Genomic DNA, 26,765 nt, shown 5'->3' with positions numbered 1-26,765 from the left:
GCTGAAAAAATTATTTCATGTGCACCGTTAGAAAGGGAATTGTCTTTATGTATTAAAAATTACTATAACAAATTTTTAAATGGAAATACAGTAAACACAAGTGGAAAACACGTCCTCGAACTTTTGCAATGTGGAAATCATTTCAAGGAATATGAATCTTGCATAAATAAGATCTAGTACTTAACTCATTTTTATAAACGTGCGTATATGCTCATTATAATTTCTCAAGGAGACGTATATCATAAATTAAGAACGTGTAGTACATTTTTCAGATGGCTCATTTTGTCTTGTTTCAGGGTATGCGGACGGTTGAGTACAAAAGGTGTGCAGAGCCGATAACGCTAAATGAACAAATCATTTGAATTATTATTTATAAAATGACAGCAATAAAAGCATAAAAATTTCTGGAGGAGAAAATGTTGTCAGATATGACAAGGGCCATGGGACTAATAAGCTGTCGTTTTTACTATAGATGGGGATAAAAAGATACACAATCCGGTCACACAAGAGGCTACATAACATAATCATTAGAAATTATATTGTCTTATCGTATAACACATTAAATATATTTATTTATAATTTTTACGACCTAAACCGTGGGTTGTATATTTTTGATGTTATGTGTATCTCAGATATAATCTTCTGCATTGATTTCGAATTATTTACTATATTCAATTAATATAGCACCTTTTAAAACCAGTTAATAAATTTGTTCATATTAACTCGGAAGTATTTGAGTATTCACACATTAGTAAATAGCATATCTATAAGATGAGATTAAATAACACCAAATTAGCAACATTGCCATTGATTTGGGCTCTGTTCTATATTTTAAACATAAATGTAGAAGGCAAACCTGAATCTGGTAAAATCGAGGGGCCTATCATTGGTATAGATTTGGGAACGACTTTTAGTTGCGTGGGAGTCTACAAGAATGGACGTGTTGAAATTATTGCCGATGAGAATGGTGATCGTATTACACCTTCATATGTTTCTTTTGTCGATGGTGAACACAAGGTTGGAATGGCTGCCAAAAATGAAGCAACTGTGAATGCAGAAAAAACTGTCTTTGATGTGAAGCGTTTGATTGGTCGCCAATATGGTGATGATGATGTCCAAAATGACATGAAATTGTTGCCTTACAAGATTGTAAACAAGAATTCACGCCTTCACGTCAGGATTAATGATAACGGCAAAGAGAAGGATTATGCCCCCGAGGAGATTAGTTCAATGGTTTTAAAGAGAATGAAGACTTTGGCTGAAAATTACTTGGGAAAAGAAGTTAAGAAGGCAATCATCACTGTCCCTGCATATTTCAATGATTCTCAACGTCAGGCTACAAAAGATGCCGGTACTATTGCTGGGTTGGATGTCATCCGTATCATAAACGAACCAACTGCTGCTGCTATTGCTTATGGTATTGACAAGGCAAATGTTGAATCAAATATCTTGGTTTACGATTTGGGTGGTGGTACATTCGATGTTTCCTTGCTTTTGTTGGATTCTGGTGTTTTTGAAGTTGTTGGTACCGGCGGTGATACTCATTTGGGGGGTGAAGATTTCGATCGTAGAGTAATGGATCACTTTGTCAAATTGATCAAGAATAAGCATAACATAGATCTCAAGGGTAATAAGAAGGCTCTTCAAAAGTTGCGTAAGGAGGTTGAGCTTGCCAAGCGTACCCTTTCAGCAAAGACCGAAACTACTGTAGAAATTGAGGATCTTGTTGACGGCTTTAACTTCTCTGAGAGTCTTACCCGTGCCAAGTTTGAAAGTTTGAATCAGGATTTATTCGATAAAACCCTTGATACAGTAAAGTCCGTTCTCAAAGATGCTAACATGACAACAGATGAAATCAATCAAATTGTCTTGGTTGGTGGTTCGACCAGAATCCCCAAAATTAGGGAAATGATCAAAGAACACTTTGGAAAGGAGCCTGATGTAAGTATTAACGCAGATGAGGCGGTAGCTTATGGTGCGGCCATGCAAGGTGGTATATTGACAGGAGAATCTTCTCAGGATTTGCTTCTTTTGGATGTGTGTCCATTATCTCTCGGTATTGAAACTTTGGGTGGAATTATGTCAGTCATTATCGAAAGGAACACTATGATTCCTGCCAATAAATCACAAATTTTCTCAACATCTACCGATAACCAAACAACTGTTACCATCCATGTCTTCCAGGGAGAGAGGAAAATGACCAAGGACAATACTCACCTTGGAAAATTCGATCTTACAGGAATACCACCAGCACCTAGAGGAACTCCACAAATTGAAGTTACTTTTAATGTAGACACCAATGGTATTCTGAGTGTTACTGCCCATGAAAAGGGAAGTGGAAACAAGCGTGACATCGTAATCACACCAGAAAAGGGAAGGCTTTCACAAGATGAAATAGATCGCATGATCAAGGATGCTGAAGCCAACGCTGAAAAGGACAAGGAACTATTCGAAAACATACAGAGCAGGCAGGCTCTTGATGCCTACATTGATAGTATGAAGAAGACCGTTAAGGATGACAAACTCGGAAAGAAACTTGATGAGCATGATCGCAGCTCAATTCTTGAGGCTTTGTCGGAAGCTGAATCGTGGTTATCATCAACTCCTAATGCTGAAACAGAAGAGCTCGCAAATAAACAAAAGGAACTTGAGAATATTTGCAACCCTATAATCAGTAAGATCTATGGATCATCTGAACAGACTGATGACACAGGCTACAGTGACGAACTCTAATCTCGTATCTTCTATGGTAAACCCATACATATTAGTTATTTGTACCCGTTTTGTCTATAGTAGGATATAGTTTATGGCAAATTCCTAGCTGGAAATCGTGCGTAGGTCGAGTAGCTTGCTCCGATGGTGAATAATAATATATAACATACAATATTCGAATGAATAGAATGTTCGCAATGCATCCACTAAACCTAACTAATCAATGATTTTGAGTTACGTCCACGCAGTAAATGCCAAGTGTGTGGGGAATCGCGATAGTCAAGGACTCAAAATCAGCCTGGGTTAGCGGAATATAGGAAACAAAACCTTCCTCCATATTATCGCATGATAAGATTAAAAAATCACTGGAATTTGTTCATATATTACGTATACATATTTTCCAGGTTAGAAAGTTGCTTTATTTTGAGGTCTGACCATTCTGTCTTTATACATAATATTGGTTTACATCTCAGTAATAATTGCAATTGTTACAATAGGTATACGAATTATAAATACTCTCTAGTAGGTAAACAGTGTATATATTATGAATAGTCTCTAAATTACTTTGTACATTCTAAAATACTAAGTAAATTGCCTAAATCTCATAATATAGGCGATAGCAAGAATTTTGAATCTCAAAGTAGGAAAAAAAATATTACAATTCCAGAGGTAGATTTCGCAAAACTACCGCAGGGGTATCCTGATAAATCTGTAGATGCCACTGATAGTTGCACAAATACTCTGAATTCTGAAGGGTTTGATTCTACTTCTTATGGTCGTGTGAAAGAATTCTCATCCACAGATGGTTGTTCTAATACTTATGGACAGTTGAATTTTGATTCCGAAGAACAGAAAATGGATGTGATGGATAAAGATAAAACAAAACAGCCTAATAGGGAAATTTCTATCATCCTTCCCAAATATTATGCTGATATAAACGGTAAGAAGGGTTCAGACTATTGGGATTATGAAAACATATCGCTGAAATGGAGCGTTCCAGATCCCTACGAAATTGTACGAAAAATTGGCAGGGGTAAATTTAGTGAAGTTTTTGAAGCAATAAATATTGAAACTAAGGAACAATGTGTAGTCAAAATACTCAAACCAGTGAAAAAGAAGAAAATCAAAAGAGAAATAAAGATTCTTCAAAATCTCAAGGGCGGACCGAATATAATACAGCTATTGGATATCGTAAAGGATCCACAGAGTAGAACTCCCTCTCTAATTTTTGAATATGTCAACAATACTGACTTCAAAACTCTTTATCCTACCCTCAGTATCTACGACATCAAATATTACATATATCAATTATTGAAGGCCATGAACTTCTGTCATAGCCAAGGGATAATGCACAGAGATATAAAACCACACAATGTAATGATAGATCACGAGAAGAGGCAACTGAGGCTTATAGACTGGGGTCTTGCTGAATTTTATCATCCTGAACAAGAATATAGTGTTAGGGTTGCAACACGATATTACAAGGGCCCTGAACTCCTTGTGGATATGCGATATTATGACTATAGTCTCGATATTTGGAGTATAGGTTGTATGCTTGCAGGTATTGTATTTAAGAAGGAGCCATTCTTCTATGGACATGATAACTACGATCAGTTGGTGAAAATTGCCAAAGTATTGGGAACTGATGACCTCCATAAGTATTTTGAGAAGTTTGGATTAAATTTCGCTCCCTCATACAAAGAACTTCTCGGGACCCACACAAGAAAGCCTTGGACCAAATTTATTCACCATGAGAATCAGCATTTAATATCACCAGAAGTTTTGGATTTGCTGGATCGCATGCTTGTTTATGATCATACTGAACGAATAACTCCACTGGAAGCTATGGAACACCCATTCTTCAACGATGTCAGATGATTAAAATTGTATCTTAATGTTCCCGTCTGTTTAGATATTCACGGTTATATATCTGTTCATATTAACAAATTTCTGTGTAAAGACACCGTACCACGTATTGTTTGTGAGTTTGCCTGGTGCTTGGTGGTGTGTGGTGTTGCGCTCAGGACAGTTCTACTTTTCTCAAATCTTATGTTCCAATATGATCCATCGTAATATAAAATACGGAATTCATCCACTCGTAAGTTCATATACGTACCTTCTGCGATCAACTAGCATATTTACACTATAGAGTTGGACCGAGTCGCTACGTCAATTCTCTAGGGGCTTTTCTTCCAACAGGGTCTATGTAGACAAAGATACAAAAATTATTTGTCAAGGTCTAACGGGGAAACAGGTATGAAAATTTGTAAATATGAAATTTTGCTGTCCTTACTAAATTATGGCTTACAAATATCCATTTAAACATCATTAATGCAAAATATATCGATTAATAGGGAACTTTTCATGCAACTGAATGCTTGAAATACTATGGTACAAATTTTGTCGGAGGGGTCCACCCAAAAAAAGGTGGCTCCATGTGGACTTCCTTGGATGAGCAGTTTACGCTACCTATTTTTTCAAATGTACGAGAGGTACGTACAATTCTTTATTTGATTTATCTAGGATGTTCATATTTCTCGATATTCATATACCAGTATGCGGTTCATAGCATCAACTTCACTCATTCTGAATATAGGCAGTCAAAGAAACTGGAGCAGATGCTTCCATAATATACGTCCCACCACCAGGTGCCGCTGATGCTATCGTTGAAGCAATAGAAGCTGAAGTACCCTTGATTGTCTGTATAACTGAAGGAATACCACAACATGATATGGTCAAAGTGAAGACCATACTTAAAGACCCCAGCTGTAAATCGACATTGATTGGACCAAATTGTCCCGGAATTATTAAGCCAGAAGAATGCAAAATTGGAATTATGCCAGGAAATATACACAAGAAAGGCTCAATAGGAATTATAAGCAGGAGTGGCACACTTACCTATGAGGCTGTCTCTCAGACCACCAATGTTGGATTGGGACAATCAGTTTGTATAGGCATCGGTGGGGATCCATTTTCCGGCATTACCTTTACGGACGCGATTAAAAAGTTCGTAAAGGACCCACAAACCAAAGGTATGATTCATAAACGTACTTTATAAATATCCAGGAATTTTGGTCATTGGAGAAATTGGTGGAACTGCTGAAGAAGATTTGGCTGATTGGATAAAGGAAAACCCAACAGAAAAGCCAATAGTTGCGCTAATAGCTGGAATAGCTGCTCCACCCGGTAGAAGAATGGGTAAGTATATGTGCTAGTCATCTATAAATCCGCTATATATCACACTAAAGTCTGAAAAAATTGTGTATTAGGACATGCTGGAGCAATAATAAGTGGTAACAAGGGGACAGCTCAGGGGAAAATCAAGGCCCTAAGGGAAGCTGGTGTAATTGTTCCAGATACACCCGCGGAGATGGGAATTACAATGTTCAATGCTCTCAAAAGGCAACTTTAACGCGTAGTTATTAATTACTCTATAACTATGTCCATAATAAATCCCCTTTCTATAGGTCGTGGGTGTGTACACTACAAGAACAAAGAGTGTGTATATTAATGTAAAAAATAAATATCTGAAAATGAAAACCATTGATTATAGCTCTGAAATGAGCTTTATAGAGCGTCATGAAGATATTAAACATCTCTACGTGATTAAAAAGGGGTTTGTACCTAATATGCAAGTAGAAGGACACGTTTTTGCCAATGAAAATCTCTCGAACTTACTATTTGATGAGTTAAAACAATATAGTAAAGAACCTGGTTCGTTTTTGCCTGCTTTGAAACAATTGGCAAATGTGGCTGCGTTACCCGGAATTGTTAAGAATAGCATTGCCCTTCCAGATGCACACTCAGGTTAGTAGGTATATATCATAGTTACCTTAATTATATTTACTTATTAGTCGTGTATACAACTGTGTCTTCTTATAAATGTCAATCTTTGATATACGTCTATCAGCAATCTTAAAATTTTATGTTAAACATCTGAGTATAATTCACAGTATATCTAAAACACGTTGATATTATTATAGGTTATGGATTCTCCATTGGAAATGTAGCTGCCTTTGATATGGACGATGAACAATCTGTTGTTTCTCCTGGCGGAGTTGGATTTGACATAAACTGCGGCGTTAGACTGATACGCACAAACTTGCTATTAAGTGATATTGAGCATTTAAAGGAGGATCTTGTTCAGAGGTTGTTTGATTATATTCCTGTTGGTGTTGGATCAGAAGGGAAAATTCCATGTAAATATAAAGGTAATTTTATCTATGATCTTTGGTTATTTCCTTAAATTCACTGTATACTTTACATAATTCGATAATTAACAGATTAAATCTTCAGATCTCGATGATATATTACAATATGGTATGGATTGGACAGTATCAAACGGCTATTCTTGGGCTGAAGATAAGGAACATTGTGAAGATTTTGGGAGAATGATACAGGCTGATTCCTCTAAAGTCTCTCAAAGAGCAAAAAAGAGGGGATTAGCACAAATAGGAACCTTGGGTGCGGGAAATCACTATGCGGAAATCCAGGTATATCCTTACATTCTGTCTACATAAATATATAGGTTGTTGAAGATGTATATGATGAATTTTCTGCAAGAACGATGGGAATAGATAAAAAGAATCAAGTTTGTATAATGATTCACTCCGGTAGTAGGGGATTAGGTCACCAAGTGGCTTCGGACGCTCTTGTGGATATGGAATCATCACTGGATATTAAAGTAAATGACAGTCAACTAGCATGCGCAAGAATTAATTCTCCGGAGGGTACCAAATATCTAAAAGCAATGGCTGCAGCTTCAAATTATGCTTGGGTAAACAGGTAGGTTTCTCGTAACATTTACATCTCATTTAGGAGTGTCATGACTCATTTAACCAGAAAAGCATTTTCCGATGTTTTAAAAGAATCTGCAGATGACTTAGACATGCACCTAGTGTATGATGTATCCCATAATATCGCAAAAATAGAAGAACACTGTATTAACGGGAAACACAAGAGATTACTAATGCACAGAAAAGGTTCTACAAGAGCATTTCCACCATTCCACCCTATGATATCGGCTGATTTCCAACTCATTGGTCAACCGGTGCTGGTGGGAGGAACCATGGGAACATGTTCTTACGTTCTAACAGGAACACAGCGAGCTATGAACCTGACCCTTGGATCTACATGTCACGGGGCTGGCCGTTCATTGAGCAGAAACAAGAGTAGGAGAATTCTTAACCACAAGGAAGTTTTATCGAACTTACAGGAAAGAGGAATTTCGGTACGCCTTAAATGCATTACACACACTAAATTTCCTAGATTAGGGTCGCATCTCCAAAGTTAATCACTGAAGAAGCTCCGGAATCCTACAAGGACGTCTCCGAAGTTGTACAAACATGTCATGAATCTGGAATCTCAAAAATGTGTGTCAAACTTAGGCCCATTGCAGTAATTAAGGGATGAATAATGGTGGAAGGCTGTGCAATATGCTAAATTTTGTGTATAATCAATATTTACACTCTAGTTCCAATGGTGATTTGACAGGCTGGTGTAATTTATTCACGTACACAATGTGAATGTAATGATAAAATCATATGTATGCATGTGAAAAATAGAAGTAAGTTCATATAGACTCCAAGACCTGTGTTTGTACTTGTATCACCCCCATTAGATAATCGATCACTGTGTAAATGCCAGAGATTTACTGTGTATATTCGGATATTCATGAATCATAAATAACGTTTGTGACTATCTGATGCAGTACTTGGTTTGTTGATGCTTACATTGCAAAGTACATAGAGTGGGAAACGTAACAATTACGTATGCCTATTATACGCATTCTATAACTTTAGTTTTTATTATAAATATAAAATGTCCAATAATTGGTCTAAAATTGCTGTGGCTTCAGGTAAGATTGCATTTTAATTTCTGATTAACAACATTGATCGTGAAGTTCTCTGTTTGAACGAGATTCCATTATTAGAGTTCTTATTTGCCTGATTACAAATCCATATTTTGTATTAGTGATCATTTTTCTCGGTATACTCTTGGTAGATAGTTCTGTGAAGTAGTTATATATACACCTTAAAAACAACTATTTAGGGGTTGCCGCAGCTACTGCTTGCTTGTTTTACTATATTTTTAAGGGAGATGACGAAGAAGGTGATGAATTTGAATCATATAAGCACGGGTATGATTCATCAACAAATAAAGTCGACCAGATGAGCAGAAGCGCTGTTCTGGATCTCCTAAACAAGATATCTGCAAGTCAAGATGCTACAAAAAATCTAATGCTATCGCTTATTGATGATTTGTTGAATGACAAATGCAAAGATACACTTTTAGATGTGTATGAGCGCGCATTGCCTTTAATTCCAGCTGATCCCTTGGAAACCCTTGGAATGACTATCTTTGATCTAGATCACATTGTAGAACGCTATCAGCATGATCCGCTCGTAAGAGAGTCGATTATCAAAATAATGAATATTCCGGATAGTCAAGATGACAATGTGAACATATCCGTGGAAGAAATATTGGATGTCCATGAGTTCATGTTCACTCAACTTGAAGCACTGGTGAAAACATACAAGAATCTTCCGAATAAGGAAAGCTTGGATAAAAAGTGCATCACTGTAACACTCCAATCAATAGTGTCTGCAAAAGTGGAGAAGAAGTTTGGATATAATACCGCAAGTATAGATAAGGCTGTATTGAAGAATCATGAAGAGCTTAGTATGAACACCCAATTTGCAAGACTAACCATGCAAATGCAAAGTGAAATGTCGGAAATCACGGGAATCTATACTTGAATCTTCAACTGAAACTATTAATGTTTCATCCGTCTGGATCGCCACTGATGATGTGGATAAACTGATTATCAATGGATATTTTATATTATATGTTGATAGTCTTAAAATTATGTAAATTCTCTGACAGCTAGTATATTTAATGCGATTATGAAATGAACATGTTGGACTGTTGTGCTACTCTGTGGGCCGAAGTTTTAGCATCCATAAAGAGTGAGTCAGCTTCCTCAATATGTTTAGATTCAATCATAGGTTTGTCTTCAACCTTTCTTAAAATATTAGCTGGTGCTATCAAACCCATACAATAACGCAAACTAGCATTAATTCCTATCTCTCCAAGTTTTTTCAAAGCGTCCTCACCCACCGGAACGGACTCTATATTTCCACGCAACCTCAATATCTGTATTACCTCATGGAGTGTGTAGGGGACCGTCTTTATGATCAGGAGCCTATCCAATAAATCAGTTGGCATTCCATGCGGTTCTATAGTATCAGTCCCACGTACAGTAGAAATCTATAAGATTTTGTTTAGCAACTAAAAGAAACTTACCCCCCTATTTGTGGATAGTATGACAATAGGGGCCAACGGGGATTCAATGGCCTTTGTTAAATATGTGAAACACTCAATATCAAACATGTGAACTTCGTCGATATATACAACCCCTGGTATAACTTCTGCTATTCCCATTTCAATGTATTTATTCACAGCCTTATTAACTTCTAAACGTAACTTTTCAGTAATTTCAGTTTTTTTAGGTCTCAAATACTGGTTCATCATGGACAAAATATCGTTGCCTCCCTATATTTTAATAAAATCATGTTAATAGTAGAGATCTTTGTATGTGATAAATTCAGATTACGCAAAAAATATTTACATACCGTTGGTTGTGAATTTGCAATGTCCAGATCGTTAAGAGAGACTTGTTGTACAAGGGCTTTTTTCTTGTAGACATCACCTCTCGGTAACGGAACATATTCCTCAATTTCCAGATCAAATTCTGTTGCATAAGCATCACATCTACCACATCTTCTCACTTGGCCTAACAAACATGTTAAAGGTATAAATGCGTAAGGTGTTAACTGTCAAGGTTTAGCTAAAATGTCCATAAACTTACCTGAAATCGACTCAATATAGATAACATCCCCAACAGTAATCTTTTCCTTAACAAATTGGTCGTGAATTTGAGGGGCCAATCTCAAAGTTTTTGAGCCCTTTACCGTCTTCAAAGTAACAACAACGGCACTAACACACTTTGCTAAAAAATGTTGTAAAAAGAAAAATAATAGTTTATATAAATGTAAACGTACCAAAACCTCCACTTGGATTTTCGGTCTCTTCGGCAACCAATTCTGTAACTTCACCTTCATATATCTGTTTTTCATCTTTTAGTAGAATGTGAATGGATTTACGAAAGGCTTCGTTGAGTATTTCAGTTTTCTTCACTTCACTGCTAAACACCTCTGTACTTGATAATATTGTAAACGGGATACTTGCACTCAATTCTCTAGCTATTGCCATAGCAAGTGCTGTCTTACCACTTCCACTTGGACCAGCAAGAAGGAGGGCTTTTCCTAGGAGGAAATGTCTCAAGAAACAAGTAAAGATTTTTATATAAAACAATAAAATCGACATGAAGGCAAATGTGCAATCAAATGTGAAACAAAATAGACGGCTTATATATGAGATTACAATACATGACACTTCCACTGCTAACAGATAATACAATGTAAAAAATAAAGTGTAAAACACCAAAGTGAAATGTTGATATACTCACCTGCCATTTTCTTTGATTTAATCATGTCTACAGCCAAGAGAGCAGCTTCTCTGGCCTTAAATTGTCCAATAAGTCCACATCCTGAATCAAAACAATTTTCATAATCTTTCAAGAGTTTTGTTCCAGCCTTTTCTGGTAAATTAACCACCGAAGTATCTATATTAAATATGGAAGAATGTACGCCGAGACCCTTGATATGACTATGGACTGAAATTCGTTCTTTATTAATTTTTATAATTCCTGGATCAGTCTTGATAAGATTAACCTCAGGAATACAATCTTTTATTATGTTAGCCGATTGCATCTTTGTATAATGAATGACCATCCTCCCATAAGAACACCAATATCCACATAACACATGAACATCACATTTCATATCTACACCAATTAATGTATTAGCATCAAACTAAAATTGATAATTTAGCTGATGTCTATTTGTAAAATAAGGCCTATTGGTTTATTTTGTACACATTTAACGAATAGTTGGTATTTGAGCGTTTTTTTAATTTTCATGGACATACGCTAAAGTTCATAACAATTTAATGAACTTAAATTACATAATTGCAATTTTTAAGGAGAGGAAAGGATTTTAGCCAAGAATAATGAATACATACTTTAGATACCATTATTAATAATAATGCATTGAATGGTGAGAATATCTGGAAATTTTCCGTTTCTATCCTTTACTAAAAAAAAGATACGGAACAATGACACTAAAACTGCTCCAAAGGATGAGATTTTAGAGACCATTCATTATATCAAACCCCCGGTTAAGGATCTAGATTATGCCTATATGAGTGTTAAATATGCTAATCGTAATGAAAATGAGGAGCACATAGGGAGTGATAAACTTATAGATCCATTAATACTAAATGATTCTTACATTGACTCTTCATGTTATCCTCCATGGAATTTAGTACATGAATATTCTAATGACAAAAACAACTATGATATAGACTGGAAATGTAAAATATTTGGTAGTAGAAGTGGTACAAAAACAGAAATAGAAGATACAAGGTTGGATTCTGATAATGAGCAAACCTGCGAATCAAAATCTGGAATGTCAAGTCTATGGGTTGATCCCTCTGGTTGTCTAGAATTAAATACAAAACAAAACTCGAAATTCAAAGGATGGATCCGCTATTTATCTAGTGTAGAAGGTGTAGCAATTTTCAAAAATGTCCCTTGTAGTACAAGAATAGTCCAAGGATATGTAGGTGATTGTTCTCTTTTGGCTTCATTATCTAGCTTATCGGAATACGAAAGGCTTCACAAAGTAAAGCTCTTGACTTCAGCTATAAGTCTATTGGATACAAAAAAGATAGCATCTGCACTTGAAGAGCATCAATTATCAAATTCCCTCTGCTTAGAGTCATTTGATATATCTATTGGATGTAAATTATTTTTTAATGGATCTCCCAGATGTATTTTTGTTGATGATTATGTTCCAATAAGAGAAGATGGGAAATTACTCTGTGCACATTCAAAAGACAGTAGAGAACTTTGGGTAACATTGCTTGAAAAGGCCTTTGTTCAGCTTCTAGGTCGAAGCTATACCATTCAGGCTACTAATCCAGGAATCGACATATATCGCCTCACTGAATGGATTCCGGAAATTATCCAACTCCCTTCTTATTTAAATAGCAAAAAATCTACGGAATCAACTTCCAGATTTATTAATTATTCCATAGACATTAATCCTCCCTCGGATACATTAAGATGGAAAAGGATATGGGATAACTTATACTCTGGATTTAATACGGGGGCTTGTGTGGTATGTTTGGGAACGTCAGAGATTTGGGATGCTGTACCATCCGGATTGGGGTTTACTGAAGGTATATCTAGTTCATCTGGAATAGTCAGCTGCCATGCCTATAGTGTTTTGAAAGTTGCAGAAGTAAATCTGGGTAAAGGTGATGTGGCCCGTCTTTTGTTTCTTAAGAACCCTTGGGGAAAAATTAGGTGGAAAAAAAAATATTCTCCTACAGATAAGAATTCCTGGAACAAAAATGTGTGCAAAGGGTTAAATTACTATCCAGATACGCATGATGATGGCACATTCTGGATATCATGGGAAGATGTTTTAGATTGGTTTTCGCATCTTTATATTTGTTGGAATCCCAAACTATTTAGTTTTAACACTACATTACACTTAAAATGGGAGAGAAGTGAACTATTTATGAATTCAATAGTGCCTGAGGACATTTATTTGTCAGTATTCAATCCACAAATTCAGCTTCAGGTTTCATTTGATGAATATAATGCAGTGACTGTGTATCTATTGCTATTACAACACAGAAATTCTACGAAATCCAGTTTTAAATATTTAACCATGCATGCATTCAAACAGGATACACCTGTAATATGTCCCAGTATGCCTCATGTACAAGGAGTCTATAGCAATGGAGAATGTATCTTACTAAAATTCACTCTTATAAAAGAATTTGCAGCTAAATCTCCATTTACAAACAATAATTATACGGATATACAAATCCGTGCTGATAATCCTAATAAAAGAAATGATCCATCTACATTGGCTTCATTAATACTTGCAGCAGATACTTGCATAAAATGTCAAGAACCTGAACCTATTCTTACAATTCTGCTATCATATTACATGAAAAAGATGGAAAAATCTTCCTTTTATACATTGAAAGCGTATAGCACGGGGAAAATCAAGCTAAAAGAAGCTCCATCAGCTATAGGAAATAATTGGATAATGAACACTTGTGAGGGAAAGTGGAATGAAAATAGCTCCGGAGGTAACCCAAATGACATAGTTCAATTTTTCAATAATCCTCATTTTAGGTTAGAATTTGAAATGGATACAAACGTAATAATAATATTAGAATCTGAATCTCCCTTCTCCGTTAATTTGCGAATTTTCAAAGGAAGAGCTGCCACTGTACGTGCACTTAAAACAAAACAAGTAATGAGCTCAAATGACTACAAAATACATGCATGTGCAATAAGCTCCTATTTAGGAGCTGGGAAATACACAATTATACCATCTACCTTTAAACAAGGTAGTTGTGGGAATTTTAGAATTGTAATTCACTCTGAACAACCGTCATCCATTTTCAAGATTCCATATCCTGCTTTGACCGAATTATCTATTGATGTGATAAATTCTGATCTACTGTCAAATTATCACAAATATACGCTAAAAACTACTGACATTGTGAATATAGTGGTAACCGCTCCAACATTAATTTCAATAAGGATTCTATTTAAAAAGAATCTAGCGCACAAAATTGCAATATTTGGAAGTTCAAACACAACTAAATTTCCTAAATTCAAGGATAGTAGTTCATTCTGTACAACAGATGTCACTTGTTGTATTAATGGAGAAATGTTTTGCTCCGATATCTCTTGTGCACATTGCGGTGGTCCTTGTGGTAGGTTCTTTGAATTTGACCAATTAGAACACCCATTGGAATATTCTATGGGTTATGATATGTGTGTTTATAGTGATTTGCATGGAGGAATTTCCAAAAATGGAAAAAAACAATCTGCTGCAGCTCAGCAAGTTTTTCAACGAAAGTCAGTAGTAAACTTCACACTCGTTGAATTATTACCATCTTATTTACCGTATAGACTAGTGTCTTATGGGTCATCCACGATAAATATTATAAGCAACAGAGATATAAAAACGATCATATAACTTTAAAGTACATGTACATTACAGATTTTAAAACCATGGTTGGTAGCTAGTCTTGAGTTTTCCTAGCATGCTTGAATCGGTAGATGCATCTATTATGCATTTTACAATGTAATTTATAGGCACGTTACAGTTCTCATTGTCTAGAGGGGATCTTAGATACGAACAATAACTGACGACCCTGTTTATATATTCATCCAAAGGGGTGACTTCTGGTTTCCCTGGAGTAGGTTGTACAGTTTGTTGCATACAAGGTGTAACCTTAATTGAAGCTTGACTGTTTACTCCAATGGCATTGTTAGGCAAGTTTATCATCTCCTGGTTATCATTAGTTTCTGACATCTCTGCATTTCCAGAGGTCTGCTGCATAGGTTTTGTTTCAGTTCCTAAATGTAAAAATTCGTCCGCAAATATTGCTGTTAGTGCTGTATTTACATCCATTTTGAATTTATGCATGCAAGAAGAGAATGCAAAAATAACAGCAGGAAGAGTTCCAAGTCTACAAACTGAGCCGATCAAATTCATAACATTTCTTGTAAGTCTAAAAATCCTTATTTTCGAGAACTCAACGAAAAAGTCACGAGAAAAGTTCAAACTAAAATCAAACTGTTTTACTGTCGCGGTGCGGAAGTTAAATGATAATTTTGAAGGAGTTGCATATGGCGTTGCAAACATTAGGCTTAAAATAGCCTGACTAGCATAATTTATGGATAACTTGTTCCTGAATTGAACAAAAGACTGATAATCCTTGTACAATTTTAGTGCATAGTTAACTAGAATGTTATCAGGAACAATATCACACAGCTGGTTATATGCATCCTGAAGGACGTCCTGATGTATCTTCTTATACCATGTTACAAACCATGGGTATTGTTTTTCCTTAAATAGCTGATAAACCTGAGTGAAAGACAAATTATCCACGTTTACAGAATTGTACTTGTTCCAACATTCTGATAGTTTTTTCGTGACATTCCATTCCAATAACATTTTATGTAAAACCAACAACAGAAGAGTTGTATCCTCATGCGCATTGTTCCAGTTGTTTGTGAGATTGGATATATTTTCCTGAGATGAGGCAGAAGATTCACTGGGATATTCAATAAAATCCTCAAGAGAAATAGCATTTGAGAAAATTGTTGAAAGAGTCTGATCCCTGATATCGTCCTCCATTAGACATACATATGGATCCAAAGAAGCAATGTTTGTTGCAGGGAGTATAATGTTCCTCCTTCTAGTTTCATTGTACTTTAATAAATATGTATTCATAAGCTTCACCATCTGGAATAAATGTTGCTCAGATTTTTGATTCTGTAGTGTCAACGGATGCAGAGAGTAAACATGCTTTTGACCATCACTTCCGAGTATAACAATGGACTTTATTATGTGATTTCTACGTTTCCTCTTCAATATTTTTGGGCTAATTGAAACTATATTACAAGGCTCTCCAAAACAAACAGCCTTCTTTCCGCCCAACGAGCAATTTTGATATTGCAATGTAGGTAGTTGAAGTGAAAGATTACAAATCCTTAATCTTTGGCAAAATTGGTATGCATTTTTATTATATAATTGTTCCCTGATCTTTAAATAGTTGGAACTTGTTGCAAAAGAGTTCAGGCTAGTGATCAAATCCAATAATTTGTTCATTGTCTCTCCACACGTTATTACTCCAGAATCTGTTCTGAAATAGTCAGCGAACTCCTTCATCACAATACTAAGCCGAGATGTTTCAGAATGATTCTCATTGTCTGTGCTACATCTTTGGGGCATTCTTGTGGTCAAACATCTCAACATTGGTGCGGGTATCTTTTCATTGAATGGAAGATCAAGACACTCCTCAAAAATTGTTTCAGCTGCACAAAGAATTTCATCAACCATATCAGGTTTCCCAAGCTGGTTCATTGTATTTGCAAAGGACTCCAGAACGGTACCAACTGATGGATTGGAAGATAGAATAGAAGCTAAGATCCTCTTAACACTGTTTGAGTCTGGGGACTCAGATCCGCTTCTAGACATTTCCGAAAGATATTCACATCTCAGGGAGTAAAACACTTGTTGTGGTGCTCTCATCATCAAAATCATTAAGATATGCTGAATTTCCAAGCTATCCACCCTATGTATCCGTGATATAAGTTGAGGCAACCATAACAACCAAATGAAAGTGGGCACTCTTTCCCCAAATTTTTTAAATACTTCACTCACTCCTCCACCTCCACGATGTATCTCACCTAACAAAACGAGTACACGTTTTATTAGTAGCCAATGTGTTTCTGGTCTAATGGAAACTGCAGTAAGATATCCAGTTATTGCACTTTCAAAGAATTCTTTGGGGAACGTTGCTTCTAAGTTCTTCCACTTTGCAACTGAAGTGTGATCTATCTTATTATCATTAAATTTAGCCCAAATTATCCAGTTCTTGGAGAGTAAAGGCTGTAGCTTAAGAGCTTCAAGCATATATTTACATGGAGTATCCAAATCCAATGGAATTTGCCTCTTATTTGATTCGAAATTAGAATTGCGATTTATTGCTTCTGCCTTGAGTCTAACAACGTGGGATTTAAGTGTTTCAAATCCTCTATTAGGAAGTTTTTCAAAATCAAACGTGATAACATTCTTGAGTGCATCAGGTATGTTCATGGAAAACGCGAGATACTGTTTCAATCGTTCTATAATTATTGCATAATAATCCTCCCCTATTAAATTATTCTTTGATAAAATAGATAATAGGAACTTCTGGGCTTTATGTAGCAAAACTGAAGCTGTTAGTGGTAATTGATGTGAATGTCTGGTTATAGAAGCATATTTTGCCATAGTCCACGGATAGTCTTGGCCAGTAAGTATTATGCTTTGTTTAAGATCCTTTGACATGACAGGATTACTTGTGAATATAGATCTTATTGTTGAATAGACAAAGATACGCCAAGATAATACATCATGCCACATTGTTGGCTGATCTGACTTTCTGGGTAACCGTTTCCTCCATTTGTTTAATATTGAAATATCTTCTATCGGTACACCCTTATACAAAGAAAATAGTGCCCTAGAAACATATTTTATACTCTCATCAACTTCCAAGAGACGCTGTCCTAGGCGAATCGAACTCTGGTGGGCTTCACATAATCTCCCGGGAAACCTAAACCATGAATCCAAAACATATCCTTCTCCATCGCTAACTAATTTTTTCATAAACCTGGACTCATTTACAAAGAAGCCAGGAGTAGTGTTCGAAGGAATCTGCTTAAACGGTAATGTAGCCGCATGAAATTTATAGTTTATTCTATTTATAAGATATTCTGCATTGTCTAAACACCAGAAAAAAGGTTCATTTTTCCATACTGTATCATCTGTACCCGTCCAATCATGTAGAGCGGAACTTGCCTGCATGAACAATTTCTGATCACCTGCTGCATATGAAACATCCCTAATATGGTTCCATTCAGATAGTTGTTTGGTACACTGCACCCATCCGTTGTACCAGACTTTAGATTCGTCAAATCCAGAAACAGTTTCTGCAGTTTGGCCAGTAAGTACAAGAGAATCCATAATAATGTTAAATTCTCTTTGTGCCCTTTTCCAATGTGAATGCTGGTAGTAGCATAATGCCAACCTAGTTTCTGTAGTAATATTCCACGTTCTAGTAGCTCCGATTGAAAGGTCGTCCAAGTTCAGTTTATCGAGTAAGTCAGAGAGAACAGTTGATATACGTGTAATGTCCAAAGGCTGCGATAAAATCTGCTTCTCGAGTTGATATATGGATTCGTACCAACACCCAAAATTTAGCGCCAAATGTTTTAAAATTTCGGGGGCTATGGTTATTGGAGGATAACAATTTAATGTTGCAGTCAAAATCACTCGCAATGTACCACTTTTATTTGTCAAATGCTCGTTCCTAGACATATAAAGGCGTAGGGATGTTGAAATGTTTGATTGGTGTTGCTCAGATAAAAGGGAGTATAGCTGTGGAAATACAGAAACCCAAACTCTAGAGGCAAAGTGTCTATCAAAGTGCCACAATCCACGGATAGAATCCAGAACATACCCACATTTTATATACTTTAGAAGATATTGCACATTAAAGTCAGCAATAATGTGGAGGATATTGTTTATATCCTTTGTTTCATCATCAGAAAATTCCAAAGAATCTAGATTATCATCCATATCAACATCAGCAACTTGGAGCTTCTGTACAAGCTGCATCTTTCTGAATTCCCGCAGCAACAAAACATTTTTTTTAACAAAATCACCATTTTTATGATCACAAATCATATCAATTATTCTGTTTGAGTTGCTTCTTGATGAACTGAAGAGTGCGGGCAGTTTTGGATAATCTTGTGAAACCGCTACCTCACAATCTTTCACAAAAAGGGGATATACAGCATCCAAAAACATGGGAATATAAAAAACGTCGTTTGATTCTAAAATATGGCTCGGCGAAAACGCAGAATAAAGTGATGAATGTAAATCTTGTGTTTCTATATACTTGTAGTAATCAAAATTCTCCGGATAATTCTTAATTATGGTCGATATGTGCGTAACAAATTTTCTCTGTAACGCTTCCTCAACTCCCTCTATATTATCCATAGAGAGTATGCAAAGTTTGTTAAAATTATTGGAAAGCCTTGGATGTTTTGATAGTCCCTTCATAGATAGTAGTATCCTAAAAAGAAGATCATTTTGAGATTCATTAATGTACAACTTTGAAATATCTCCAACAGAATTAATTAAAGTCTCGAATGGTATAAACTTGAACTTATTCTTTTTCTTGGCTGAAAAATCAGCATATTGTAAAGTAACCTCCACTTCCTTCCCCTGATCCATCTCTAAAAGTGCATTTGGATAGTCGTTTGTCTGTTCACAATCAAAAATCTCTCTTATGAGATCTTCTGAAATACACCCCTCTAAATCTGAATCTACACAAACTATTCTGAATGGGTTTGCATTAGTATTCATGCATATAATAGGCTGGTCTTCAGACGTTTGATTGTATTCCTCCCCCAACACTCCAAATCCTAACTCTGGTGCAATATATGACAATGTTGCAGAAATGCTGTGTAGAAGTTTGTTGCTATATGGATGCAATGAGTTATCAAAAATAATTGAAACGATTTCCAAAAATACAGATTGGGAATTTTCATCCAATAGTGGCAGAGCAACAGATGCTAATGAAATTAGTTGGTCTAATCTTCTCCCACCATCATGTTCCACCAGAAGACCATTCTCAATTTGAACTACATCCCATATATCTCTTTCTGGTGGTAACAACCAGACTGAATTTTGGACTCTTATTTTACCTTCCGAAAATGCATTAATGTGTTTTTTGTCGGTGTTAAGTTTTAAAATAGTTAACAATGCTTCAAGGAATCCAGGCAATGTGGACTGAACTATAGTGGTTAGAAGATCCCTATTAGGCAAAAAAACCTTGTAAATTGTCATTAATGACCGTATGGCTGTTGAAAAGGATGTTCCTGGTATATACTTACTGTTAATATCAGAGATATTAAGGTATGATTTACTTCCAAGTTTATTTAAATCAGTACCTAAATCAGAATTCACAGCAGATAATCCTGTATCATCATTTACTGTGATTCCAGCATGATCATCATAACTTTGGTAATTTTTGGACAGGGATGATACCTCTTCTCTAATACAAGTGCTAAGCCACCCAATAAAAGATTTTTCTACATTCTGTACTGTAGAATCAGTAGATATACTATCACAAAATAACCCGAACTGCTCAAAATATAGTGTACCCAGTTTGTAAAGACATTTCTGAAATTCTATGGACACCAAAGAAAATCTTATTGGCCATAACTTGGAGAAAATACCTACGAGATCATTCAACTCGAAACATTTTGGATTAAGATGGTCTAAGAGTTTATTTATGGTTCTAACAACAAAAAGAGCAACCTTGTAGAAACAAATATTTTTTAAACTGCAGTTATATTCAGTTTTATATACCTTCTTTAGTTGTAAATCATTGTAGAGACTTATATACTCTGATGACAAATTTTGTCCCGGTTCATAGCCATTTAACGTAAATGTAATCTGGTAAATGTTGGGTATTGTGAATATCATATCTTTTTTCAAGTTAATAAGTGTAATTGACTTCATGATCCAATCCATAGCTTCAAATGGATAGAACTTTAAAAAATACTTAAAGAATACATCTTCAAACCTTAACAAATGGTCTACATTAACATTATGGACCAAAGAGAACAAAAGTATTTTGGAGGAATTGAATGATATTAACCTATCATCAATCTCTATATTTGCTCTGTCAAATGCTGATAAAATTCCAAAAAATGCTTCTAAATGATAACAACACCAATGATTTGGATTTTCTGGTGATCCATTCCCTATTAACATCAAAATGTCGTCAAAAAATCCTTTAAATACCCTTACTAAATCCGAATATCCACCTATATAGGGTATTATAGAGGCTACAAGAGGTATAAATAGATTTAGTTTTCCCTCGGTCGAAATTATCTTTTTCATAAAAAACCAAACCCAAATAGGATATTCAACGCTTTCATCATACTTAATTTCAGGTATTTCCTCCCAAAGTTGTTTAGGTGTAGCTACTCCAGATAGTGGTAGAATTAGCATAGAAGCTGTTGTATATATGAGGGAAAATAGATTATTACCGTACGGAAGTTCAGAAAGGTGATCTCTAAGAAAATCCAGAGAAAATGTATCTTTCATATTTAACAAAATATGAATTTCGTATGACGCTACCAAGTCTATAAATCTCTTGAAAAGGGAAAGTACACCAACAGGTGATATTCCGAATAGAGAGACACTTTTTGTCAAACAATAAATCGCCATTAACTTTTGGAGGCTATTTCCGTGCAACAAAAAGTCCCAAGATAAATCAACAATATCTCCAAGAAGCATTCTATGTTCACTCACCTGTGGAAAAAATGACTCACTATTAAGGCATATAGACAATCTTATCAGCTTTGTATCCCGGCTAGTGAATGAAAATGCATATACCGGGTTGTAGAGTACAAGTTCTTTATAAATATCCAAATCCGTATTTATCATACCATCTATAGATGATTCTGAATGCCTAGCAAGATAGTGTATGGATCCCCTAAACTCAGCCAAAGTACTAGAGTCACAAATATTATAAGACATTTCAAGGATCGAGTAAGAGATGTTGGAAATTTTTGTTCCCAGAATTCTATCATAATCCCAATCAAATGAGCTAAAAGGTTGTTCGAAGTGTATAGATTCTGAATTAGAAAGCTTGGAGAGAGATCTAAGTATGGCTTTCAAATCCTTTGGTGGAATTCCAGCTGGAGATGTATGTACAATCCACTGGATAATGTGCAATAGTTGGAATAAAGTGTCACTAGTGTCATCTGATAGCAAAGAAGGAATCGATGGAACAAAAAGTTTCAAAACTGACGCATCAGTGAAATATATGAAATCCATCAGATATCGCTTTTTAACAAGACGGTCGTAGATTCCGTGTAAATCACCAATCGATTCAAATAACCTCCAAACTGATAAAAATAATGATCCGGGAATTATGGCTCTGCTACCATAATTAAAAAATTCCAACCACCTATCAAAAATTAGATCCAAACATGGTTTACCTGCTCCCAACTCAACTAAAGTTTTTATGTAGTTTATAAAGTGAACATTTCTGTATTCGGAACATGAAGAAGGGTGCATCTGTCCATCAACAACAGTTCTTGCTATGTTTATAAGAGATTCCCTCAGGGAATAATCCAAGTTTACCTTATACATATTTGCAACGTTCAAAATCCTCATAAGTAGATTATAATCAAAAATAGTTTGCAGTTGTATTATATACGGTTCAAGCGCCCTTGAAACAACTTTTGGTCTAACCGTTACATTTTTTGAATTTTCCAGGACTTTTTTCGCTTCACAGGTAATATCCTCAGCAGAAACTATCATGAGTCCAAGAAGAGAAATCAATAAGGCGTCAATGACTTCTTCATCTACGTTATTTATCAATTCTTTGTGTTCCTCTCTAGTTAAAAGGTCATTTGTTAGTGATAAGTAAAGTAGATTCTCAGATTTGTCCAATGATGAAGTATCTATATCCTCCAATTTACGAATAGACTTGACTATATTCTTGATAGCTACTTCGATATGCGCAGAACTATATGTTTCAATTGATAAATGTACAAGAACATCTGGATAAATGGATTCGTTTAATAAAGATTCTACTCTCTGTGATAACTCCCCCAATGTATCTATACTTTCCAAACACAAGAGTCCTATATGTCTAATTCTGTGATTAGGATGGTCCAGCAAGGTAAGGCTCCACTTAGACATCTGTTCCTTATTACTAGCAGTAATTGACAATATTAATTCCTCCGAAACTTGAAAATATTTCGATTCAGCAATCTCCAAAGCGGCATTAGCAATTTCAGGAAAAAACGGCTTCACAAAATCTGGCTTGTCATCAGATAATTTTTTTATAAGTTTACATGCTCCTGCACCTCTCCTCTCATCCTTTGAATTACAATGTAAAATTAGAATATTCATAATTATAACTGGCAATCCGTCATGTCCAAGTTGTACCTTTGGAAAAGTGTCAGAATTGCCTGTTGTCAGAATGTTAGGAACGGATATTGAAAGGTCAAATAAGTCTGAAAAAAAATCGGAAGCTACTTTGTTCTCCATTGGATGAACAGTATCTCCTAATAAAATGCTCTCTTTGTCAGAAATATAAATCAACCTGGATGCAAAAGCCTCTATAAGGATTGATGGATCAAACGTTTTTTCAACGGAACCTTCCATATTGCCATAATAAAGTAAAACAATATAATTCAGGAGGGCCTTTCTCAAGAGAGAAATGTCATTTAGAGAATTGTTCAGCGTGTTACAATCTCCATCGTTCATAGATAAGTTGTTCACAGAAATATCTGTATGCCTAGCTAAAACCTTAACAAAAGCACAAACAAGAAGATTAATAAAATCTGTTACATCTTCACAAGATGTAAAATTTGGAAGATTTATACATCTTTTCTCAGAAATGAAAGATAACCAAAAACTAGACAAAGAAGTACTGTAATCCATTATTGGGGCTAAAACCGTCAAAATAAACCTAGAAGACGCCTCCAACTCCATCATGTTTGTGTCATTTTTATTCATTAGGCGAATAATACATCTCAATCCATCATGTACAGGTAAAGATATTGGATTCGTACGTAAATTAGAGACACCAGTGCCTAACGGAAGAGCAAGAGAAAAATTATAAGACTGGTCAATCGGAAATTCAGATAAGAAATTTAATGAATGTGGACCAAATTTAGAGAATATCCTAGATGCAATCTTTGAATTCACCTCGTAATCAGGAAGGTTATTGTCAATTAAAAACCGCGAAATGCATTCTATAAACTGTGGCTTTATGGTGTATGATGAGTGTATCTTTGCCAAGGATAATATTTTGTATAACTCATCAATAGGAAAATTGTCTGTCCATGATTCCAATAGTTCCAGAGATGTAGTTACTAATTTTGTGTTCGAACCTATCAGAATTGGGAACAATAGTTTTGAACATTTTGAAATGAAACTTGAGGTGTATGGACCTTTAGCAGATACCACAAGAAAAAGCTCAATCCAATCTAAATGTACACCCTCTATTGATATTTTGTTTGCAAACTTCAAAATAACGGAGTCTAAATTCTCATAAACAATACCAGAATTATCTGCCATATTTATATTTCTAAATATCGAAATCGAATGTTTTAACATAGCGCATGTTGAATCGAAAGGGAAAGAAAGAAGTGAATGTAGTAAATCCTTAATATCATCCCTTATATATCTTATAGATTCGGTATTAGTTGGGATAACGATAGATATGCGATCTAGTATAGCTGTATCCAATAATCCATGTTCTAAAATGTTCAAAGAATTGCTTTCGTGAAGACCTGAATCCATATAATATCCCAGAACACCTCTGCTATAGTTTGTAATTTTTTTCAAATATTCTACCAGTGAACCTTCAGATTCTAACAAAAGAATAATAAAGGACAGGTAGTTATGAGAGAATAAATCAAAAAAGTCATGGCTTAAACACTCTAACGCATAAAATAGAAAGTTATCCGAAATAGCCATGGAAAATATAATTGGTAATATCAAACTAAACATTTTTCCAATCAGTGGCGACTTTAAAGAAACGAAAAATTTCACAGAAAATCTTATTATATCTCTTATTTCGTATTCCTGCAAGAAAAAACCCTCAAAATCGCTGTGCAAGCAGTGTATCCTCCTCAAATTCGCATTCGACGAAATTTGCAATATAAAACAGAATGTTTTACCAATTTCAACAGCCTCTGTACGTGTTAAGCCCTTCTTACTATACAGCTTGTTGTCATCAGATACCACATCTCTATCAGACAAGATCCTGGTACAACTTATAAGAATATCAATCAAAATAATAATTGTTGATCTAAAATATGTTACAAAACCATTGTCATTCCATCGATTTATCAGAACTCTAAACTCCCAAATATTATTCGAAGTTGTAAAAAACATCAGTGAGATAAACTTGTATGCTTTGTCCAGATACTCAGGGTCAAGCTTTAAAATGAACCTTTCCAAATATCCAATAAATACAGAAATCAAAGTGAAGCATCTTTCTCTAACGTGATAGTTTGGACTAACCAAGGAATATTCTATGAGCATTGAGCATTTGTTGAAAACCTGCTGTGAAAAACTATCCATATCTAACTTTTTAAGACATTCTATTGCCAAAGTAAGAACCCCTATATTTTGTATAGGGTCAGAAGCACACATATTATGAAGGTTGTTCAAAACACCTCCTTCTGAAAGAGTCTTTAGAAAGTTCTTATTGAATACAAACTTTGCAAAAACACCCATTGAAGAAATTAGTGTTAACCTGCAGAGAAAGTCTACTAGACAATATCACTAACCTAGCGGAATAGCCCATTGGTGATGATGACATCAATACCAATTGAGAAAACAGGTCACTAATAAACGAATAATAGTTGAGATAGGATGTGACGTTGTTAGATGTGTACAACCTTAATGATAAGCATGTCAATCTGATAAGTGATAGATGATATTTGGAATTTTGTCCTAAAATATTTAAAAAAATCGATCATATAAGATACCTTTATTGTCACTGTTAATTGATTTTGCTAGAATTGGCAAAAATGGTACGAAATTCTTTGAAAACAAAGGGCTCAACATTAAAAGCTCCAATATGTCAAAAAGTACCAAAAGTCGCTGGAAATCATTATCTGCAAATTTTTACAACACAATAGATGTACTAACCGCTAATATTTGGATAGGAGTTAAGTAATCTCATGGTTGCCTCAAAAACATGATCTATTTGTGGAATATTAACATAATATTTCGGGTCGGAGAGCAATAATTTTAAAATCTTCAAACAAGCACTATCAAAAAGTGAAGTAGTCAGTATCATATTAAGACATAATGTGGCGATATCTCTCTGTAATTTGTGTAAATTTTATGCATGAGACTTACTTTAAAGGGTATGTCTACAACTTCGACATTTAAATATGACTCTATGAGAGCTAAACATTGCGATTTTAGGTCTGCTATAGGACTTTCTGTGTTATAATTCAATAAAATAGATTTCAAATGTTTGTAGTTTGTCTTGAATGTATCTATAAAACTCTCAACAGGACCCCTATTAATACTCTGAAACATTTGTTCTATAGCTTTCTTAGCTTCAAAATAATCTAAACATTTGATATTTTAAACACGTTTCCAACCTTTGTTATTATCTACTTCCATTATAATTTGTGCATCTCTAGGATTTGTGTTTAATGGAACGGAGAGGCCTATATGGCCGCCGATGCTAGAATGCTCCATATTCACCTCCATTTCTATATT

At 35.2% G+C, this 26,765-nt stretch overlaps 8 protein-coding genes across 8 annotated transcripts, besides 2 other annotated features; 6 read left to right on the top strand and 2 right to left on the bottom strand.

Moving 5' to 3' along the window:
• Positions 1-558: 558 nt before the first annotated feature.
• Positions 559-585: a sequence feature (AT_rich).
• A 186-nt stretch (positions 586-771) lies between these two features.
• BEWA_009450 (heat shock protein 70kD, putative) lies at positions 772-2,733 on the top strand (the record flags this gene model as incomplete). Its single annotated transcript, XM_004831140.1, has 1 exon — positions 772-2,733. One exon carries the CDS (start codon positions 772-774, stop codon positions 2,731-2,733), a length of 1,962 nt encoding a protein of 653 aa, XP_004831197.1.
• Positions 2,734-3,027: 294 nt separating this feature from the next.
• On the top strand, positions 3,028-4,592 carry BEWA_009440 (protein kinase domain-containing protein). The gene is made up of 2 exons (XM_004831139.1): positions 3,028-3,116; positions 3,326-4,592. The coding sequence occupies exon 2, from the start codon at positions 3,568-3,570 to the stop codon at positions 4,588-4,590; it is 1,023 nt and encodes a 340-aa protein (XP_004831196.1). The 5' UTR covers positions 3,028-3,116; positions 3,326-3,567; the 3' UTR covers positions 4,591-4,592.
• A 179-nt stretch (positions 4,593-4,771) lies between these two features.
• On the top strand, positions 4,772-6,124 carry BEWA_009430 (succinyl-CoA ligase, putative; the record flags this gene model as incomplete). The annotated part of the gene is made up of 6 exons (XM_004831138.1): positions 4,772-4,810; positions 4,862-4,966; positions 5,067-5,204; positions 5,309-5,744; positions 5,779-5,910; positions 5,982-6,124. The coding sequence occupies 6 exons, from the start codon at positions 4,772-4,774 to the stop codon at positions 6,122-6,124; spliced, it is 993 nt and encodes a 330-aa protein (XP_004831195.1).
• A 121-nt stretch (positions 6,125-6,245) lies between these two features.
• BEWA_009420 (uncharacterized protein family UPF0027 domain-containing protein) lies at positions 6,246-8,124 on the top strand (the record flags this gene model as incomplete). The annotated part of the gene is made up of 6 exons (XM_004831137.1): positions 6,246-6,519; positions 6,696-6,923; positions 7,009-7,205; positions 7,241-7,497; positions 7,531-7,942; positions 7,981-8,124. 6 exons carry the CDS (start codon positions 6,246-6,248, stop codon positions 8,122-8,124), a joined length of 1,512 nt encoding a protein of 503 aa, XP_004831194.1.
• Positions 8,125-8,364: 240 nt separating this feature from the next.
• On the top strand, positions 8,365-9,521 carry BEWA_009410 (hypothetical protein). Its single transcript, XM_004831136.1, has 2 exons — positions 8,365-8,569; positions 8,764-9,521. Exons 1-2 carry the CDS (start codon positions 8,533-8,535, stop codon positions 9,468-9,470), a joined length of 744 nt encoding a protein of 247 aa, XP_004831193.1. The 5' UTR covers positions 8,365-8,532; the 3' UTR covers positions 9,471-9,521.
• Positions 8,514-8,534: a sequence feature (AT_rich).
• A 94-nt stretch (positions 9,522-9,615) lies between the features above and the next one.
• On the bottom strand, positions 9,616-11,546 carry BEWA_009400 (DNA helicase RuvB, putative; the record flags this gene model as incomplete). The annotated part of the gene is made up of 6 exons (XM_004831135.1): positions 9,616-9,981; positions 10,018-10,266; positions 10,347-10,507; positions 10,583-10,723; positions 10,776-11,039; positions 11,243-11,546. The coding sequence occupies 6 exons, from the start codon at positions 11,544-11,546 to the stop codon at positions 9,616-9,618; spliced, it is 1,485 nt and encodes a 494-aa protein (XP_004831192.1).
• A 489-nt stretch (positions 11,547-12,035) lies between these two features.
• On the top strand, positions 12,036-14,906 carry BEWA_009390 (hypothetical protein; the record flags this gene model as incomplete). Its single annotated transcript, XM_004831134.1, has 1 exon — positions 12,036-14,906. The coding sequence occupies one exon, from the start codon at positions 12,036-12,038 to the stop codon at positions 14,904-14,906; it is 2,871 nt and encodes a 956-aa protein (XP_004831191.1).
• Positions 14,907-14,933: 27 nt separating this feature from the next.
• BEWA_009380 (hypothetical protein) lies at positions 14,934-26,579 on the bottom strand (the record flags this gene model as incomplete). The annotated part of the gene is made up of 5 exons (XM_004831133.1): positions 14,934-25,782; positions 25,817-25,982; positions 26,018-26,146; positions 26,181-26,358; positions 26,394-26,579. 5 exons carry the CDS (start codon positions 26,577-26,579, stop codon positions 14,934-14,936), a joined length of 11,508 nt encoding a protein of 3,835 aa, XP_004831190.1.
• Between the last annotated feature and the right edge of the window lie 186 nt (positions 26,580-26,765).

Source organism: Theileria equi, chromosome 3 (genome assembly GCF_000342415.1).
Source record: "Theileria equi strain WA chromosome 3, complete sequence".
NCBI classification, from domain to species: domain Eukaryota; phylum Apicomplexa; class Aconoidasida; order Piroplasmida; family Theileriidae; genus Theileria; species Theileria equi.
Note: the sequence above shows the minus strand (reverse complement) of the source record. Positions and strands in the feature narration are given on the sequence as shown.